The 5744-nt window shown below is 40.7% G+C and overlaps 1 protein-coding gene across 1 annotated transcript; it reads right to left on the bottom strand.

The window, feature by feature from the left end:
* Positions 1–394: 394 nt before the first annotated feature.
* On the bottom strand, positions 395–5290 carry LOC119291458 (FH protein interacting protein FIP2-like). Its single transcript, XM_037570213.1, has 11 exons — positions 5114–5290; positions 4921–5030; positions 4703–4837; positions 4453–4608; positions 4194–4277; positions 3984–4030; positions 3734–3807; positions 3361–3419; positions 2551–2610; positions 1323–1403; positions 395–926 (listed from the first exon to the last, which is right to left on the bottom strand). Exons 1-11 carry the CDS (start codon positions 5163–5165, stop codon positions 873–875), a joined length of 912 nt encoding a protein of 303 aa, XP_037426110.1. The 5' UTR covers positions 5166–5290; the 3' UTR covers positions 395–872.
* Positions 5291–5744: the final 454 nt, after the last annotated feature.

The following is a 5744-nucleotide window of genomic DNA, read 5'->3' as shown; positions in this document are numbered from 1 at the left end:
CATCTCATCAATGGTTGTACATCCCTCCGTCTGGTGAAAAGTGTACGTTTGGGTTTAAAATTTGTCCACAAACGAGTGTACTTCTATCTTCGCAATGCATTTTAAAGTAGAAAAAATGATTTTCTTTTATCACACAGTAATCAAGATCAATAACATTCTATACATAGTCTTCTTAATTTCTACGTCCACTTGGCTCATTGAGGGTTGGATAATTAAAAAGAAGAAAGACGGTGGATTGCATCTTCCCGATGCACTTTTACTCTACTCCATAATTTGTCATAAAAATATTAGATGTACACTTTTCACTGGACGGAGGGAGTACGCTATATCTAGTACCCTGCTGCTGTTAAAACAAGGAAAAGATAAAACTTTGCCTCGAAACAAGTGAGAATGTGACTGCTCTGAGAACGCAAGTGCCTGGAACAATCCACAAACCAGGCATACACCACGTATCCTTTGCAATCCACGCAGAAGAAACAGCATACAGCAGCCTCCTCCAACAATTCAGATACAGATACAGCATCCCCATATGCAACAGCTGTGCACATATCGAATTCCTTGCAACACGATGAAGATTTAGCACAGGTATCTAACATTAACAACTAGCCAGACTCATCGAATTCTAGCCGGAGTGTGATATAACAATTCTTTGTACAACAATCAACACTGAGAGGCATAGCAAGAAACTATTTGCCCCGGCGTGCATGTGTTTTGGTACACCAAATGCCTGATCGTTTGCGTACCCATTTGCATTTGAGTTTTTCTTCAGATGTACTGCTCTTTTCCATCACAACCACTAAGATCAAAACCGCAAGACATTGTAGGTGACAGATCAATTTTGTAAAGTGTACATGATGTCAGCCTCTCTTGTACTATCTGATAGCTCCAAGAAGATTTGCTCCTCCAAGCTTAGCACCGGTTAAATCCTGTTACCAAAGCAGACATAGTTTAATTTTTAAGATGAAGGAGGTAAACAAAAGAATGCAAGATTCTTCAGGATTTCTAATCCTATATAGCAAAAAAATGAAACAAGAATATACTCCCTCAGTTCCCAAATATTTGTCTTTCTAGACATTTCAAATGGACTACAACATGCGGATGTACGTAGACATATTTTAGAGTGTAGATTCACTCATTTTGTTCCGTATGTAGTCACTTGTTGAAATCTCTAAAAAGACAAATATTTGGGAACGGAGGGAGTATATAACAAACTATTGCTCTTTGTATTTGCAAAATAATTGGAGTAGATAAATTGACCAAATTATGCATGAAGTGAAAAATTCACTATTCAGGTAAAGTAAATAGCAAACAGGACAACATACAGTTTCACGCAAATCAACTTCTCTCAAGTAGGCTCGCTGAAGATTTGCCCCTTGCAAGTTTGCACCTGACAACTTAGCCCCCTGCAAACCAGACTAGCTTAGCATAGGGGGTATGAATGACATAGTGAGGACAAGTATGTTATCAGGTAAGACACCAGAAAAAAATGTTTGACTTCTCCATTCATTTATGCATGCTTCATCAAATAGAATAAGTAACAACATGGCTTGCGTAACATATCGAACAGTCGATATTCTGGACAAAGATGATGGGTACTCCATGTTATGATAGTTTACTGAGGGTTAGGACATTTTAACTTCTGTGAATGTTAGATGCTTACAGAGAACTAAAGAAAGCCCTGATAAATACTCCCTCTGTAAACAAATACTCCCTCCGTCCAAAATTACTAGTTGCAGAAATGAATGTATCTAGACGTATTTTAGTTCTAGTCTTCTAGATACATCCATTTTTATCCATTTCTGCGACAAGTAATTCAGGACGGAGGAAGTATAAGACGTTTTATATCACTAAGTAGTGATCTAAAATGTCTTATATTTGTTTACAGAGGGAGTAGATGTTTGTGAGAACTGAACGCTGGCTCGGATGGCTAGAGCTCATGGGTGTAAGCTTGCCCAGCCACGTTCGATCCACAGGGAGGTCACATTTCTACCTAAAAACGTACAATTAAGGGAGGGAACTTCCACCTTTAAGCACGTTTTTTTAATTCAAATAGATGTTTGTATATGTTGACATTATGACACTACTTAGTACTGAAGAACATTTAAGATGATAGCACACTTTATTTTAACTGGAAGTTTCAAACACTTCAGTTCCAAACATGAGAGTAAAAACAGACTACAAATCCATAAAATTAAAATTCAAGCTTTACGATGAGAAGGCATGCATAAAGAAATATAAGAACGTTTAGATCACTAACGTAGTGATCTAAACGGTAAACGCTCTTATATTTCTTTACAGAGGGAATATATATGAACACTCTGGCAGGTAGTGTTAGGTACTTATATCAAATGTTTGACACTGGCACTGGACAAAGAGGTATAGCATTATTTAAGTTACTCTATTAATAATCATAAACAGATTTTGTAACATACTAAGATTTCCTACAATAGTTTGACGACAAGATATTGTACCACACTAGATATGAACCAGATAATCAGCAGACTGTAGCGTGAGTCGTTTTAATAAATTTCTATCATAAAGTTATTTTACCTTGAGATTGGCCCCTTCAAGGTTAGCTCCATTCAAATCGGCACCCGTAAGATTAGCATTCTGAAAGTTCATTGGAATTCACAATAAGACACACAGGAAATGAAATAATCAACACCCACTTTGACATTTTCTAATTACTAAAAATATTTTTTATGGGAAGCTTCTATGTGCGACTATCTAGAGAAGAACATGGACCTATGGGGACAAAAAGATAGAAATGTGTCCTGTATGAAGTTCAAACTTCGGGCAAGGACTGGATAAGATACATAAGAAATGAATAATCAGCACCCATAGTTTGATGCTTTTTGCATTGCTAAAAGTAACTCCACAGGAAGCTTCTACGTGTGACTATCTAGGGAAGAACAACATGGAACTATGAATACAAATAGATACAACATATGTCCTGTATGCAGTTAATACTTTGGGCATGTGCTGGACTCTGCTTACATATTTCGGATGCTACACACGTTGCAGAGCTGGAAAATAGATATAGCTAAATGCCACTTGTGGCAGAACTAGCATCTCACAAGTATGCTTGCGTCGTTGTTTATAACGCGGTAAGACGAGCACCAACCACCCTGACGCCTAAGCGCCTAAAAAAGACATAATTGTAATGCACTGCCAGGGCGCCTTGTCGCCTAAGCGTCCAAGGCGGGATGCCTTATAAACAATGCTTTGTGTATGTGTTGTTCATTATGATTATTTTGTATGATGAACAGCGACTTCATATGTCAGCAGGGACTTTCAGCAGCAAAGCAAAAAACAGGGAATGTTTATGAAGAAATACACTACTCACAACAATTTGCAAACCTGTAAATGGGCTGAACGGACATCTGTCTCAATGAAGCTACATCCCGTTAAGCATGCATCTGCAAAATTGGTCGAGCAAATCAATCACTTCATACTTGGTTTTGTGAACCATAGCAACTTATAAGAATCTTTTCAAGTATATGATTAAATCTACTTTTGCACGCCCCAAAGGGAAATAGAGGGCAAAGGACAGCTTAACATGATAAGTTACAAAGAACTGCCCTAGTGATACAGTGGTCACAAAGACAAGAAAATGCAGAAACAGGAGAAGCTTCAGATTTACAATAGCAATAAACAGTGTGTATAAACAATACAAAATAAGCTGCGATCAAGTTAAATACATGATTTGGGTTAGGGTGGGGGGACTGTATACCTTGCAGGTTTGCGCTTTGAACGTTTGCTCTGTCTAGGACAGCTTCTTGAAGATTTGCTCCAGTAAGCTCACACCTGTTATTACCCAAAAATGAGCACTTACAAACAGCATATACAAACAAAAATCAGCATATAAGGAGGGAAATGGATATTAACCAGTTTGTTAGGCACCCATACAAAAAGAAAAGGATAGAAAATATCATCTTAGATACTGTCTACGAGACCAGAAGAAGATCGACGGTGTATCTTACTCATGTAAATTTGCCTGTTCAAATGAAGAATGTGCAGCTTCCACCAGCTGCAAAAAAACATGCAGTGCAACACATTGATGATATAGTATTTCATGTTCCGTACAAGAATGCCTTGGCAAGTTCCATTTAGGTAGTGAAACTGGATTGAACTGCTTCGAAAGAAGATAACTGACAGTGCAAAATCTTGGTGTGAGTGATAATGTGATATACCCTAAACTTCGCTTTATGAAGATTAGCACACGAAAAGTTGGTTCTCTCGATGCACGCATAGCTGAAGTCCACCTCTGATAAGTCCTGCAAAGTACCAAAAAATGCATTTACAATAGTGCAATTAGTAAACAAGGAAAAACTTGGGAAAAAGGAAAATTGCTTGTTCGACTTTATATCTATGTAAGATAAGCTGACTAAGTACAGGAATTGCAGCTGTAAACAGTAATGGCAATAGAGAAGAATTTCCCTAGAATCTTACAAGCTTAGATAGATCAAGGCCGGATAGATTCAGGCCACGAAATCTGATTTTCTGGGCTTGAATGCACTTGATCACATCTTTGCGTGTCAATTCGGCCTCGCACAAATTGTCAGTCTTTTTCAAAGCCAATTTCTCATTTATGTAATCAGCCAAACCCTACAAAACAAATCATCATGATAGGACTACATCTGATTCTGAAGCTAGAACCCAATGAATCAAATGTACAATGGAGAGTTTCTGAATCTATTACGAGCAACTGGTAGTACTCCGCTTCTCGCAGGAGTTGGTGGTACTCGGATTCTGAGAGCGTGGGGATGGCACCGTCCCTTAGCCAATTGAGGATGTGCCTGAAATGCTTCCCATCCCTGTCCACGAACACCGCCCCCTGCACCCACACTGAGCCTCTGAGCCTACAGCTGCCGGAAAATCGCAACGAGAGAGGCAGGGAGCGCCGTCGAGGGACCGTACCGTGGTGGGGTGGTGCGGGAGCGTGTGCCTGCCGCTGAACATGGCGGCGAGCATGGAGTCGGGCTCCCGCTGCGTGAGCGTCTCGGCGGTGGTCGCGTACTTCGTCCCCCCTGCGGCACAGACAACACCGCAGTGATAAGCCTCGAATTCGCGACCGCGTGGGCCAGACGGGAGCGAGGAATAAGGGACGGACCGATGTTGAGGAGGACCGGCGCGGCGGAGGAGGAGGACTCCGGCGACTGCATCGACGCCGCGGCTCGGCGGTTCAGGGTGGAGAGCGGCCGGGGTTTTTGTCCGTGGCGACGAGGTAGGTGAGGAGAGCGGAGCGGAGAGGGATCTGGATTCAGGTGGGGAGGCCGGCCGGGTCGACTGTTCCACTTGCTTCGCCGCTCCCTAGCTTAGCCCACACACTATTGTGTTCGCTGGTCGCTCTCTATTTTTCATTTTATTTTATTTTACCTGTGTTAAATTGCTTTCTTTATAACTTCCTTCTTTGTAGTATGAACTGATTTTGTAAATGTTAAAATTTTCGGTTAGGTACAATTTTTCCTTTTGTTTTTAAATATAAAATAATACTAACCTATGCACAAAGAGCCTTGAAAGAATATGAAATTATAAGCAAATCACTGATGAAACCAGCATTGTCCTCCTTCTGCAGTCATCGATGGCACGTTGCCAGCAGAGTTCGACTCTAGGTCCCCGTATTACCGGAGCAAACCTTGTTGAAATTCAAGAGCTTGAAGAAGCAGCGGTGGAGAAGTCATCGATATAGATCAGAAAAGACATCTTTGACCACCATATGGACAAATCGGCGACCCGGAAAA

This window comes from Triticum dicoccoides, chromosome 4B (genome assembly GCF_002162155.2).
Source record: "Triticum dicoccoides isolate Atlit2015 ecotype Zavitan chromosome 4B, WEW_v2.0, whole genome shotgun sequence".
NCBI classification, from domain to species: Eukaryota; Viridiplantae; Streptophyta; class Magnoliopsida; order Poales; family Poaceae; genus Triticum; species Triticum dicoccoides.
This window is presented reverse-complemented; position numbering and strand designations above follow the sequence as displayed.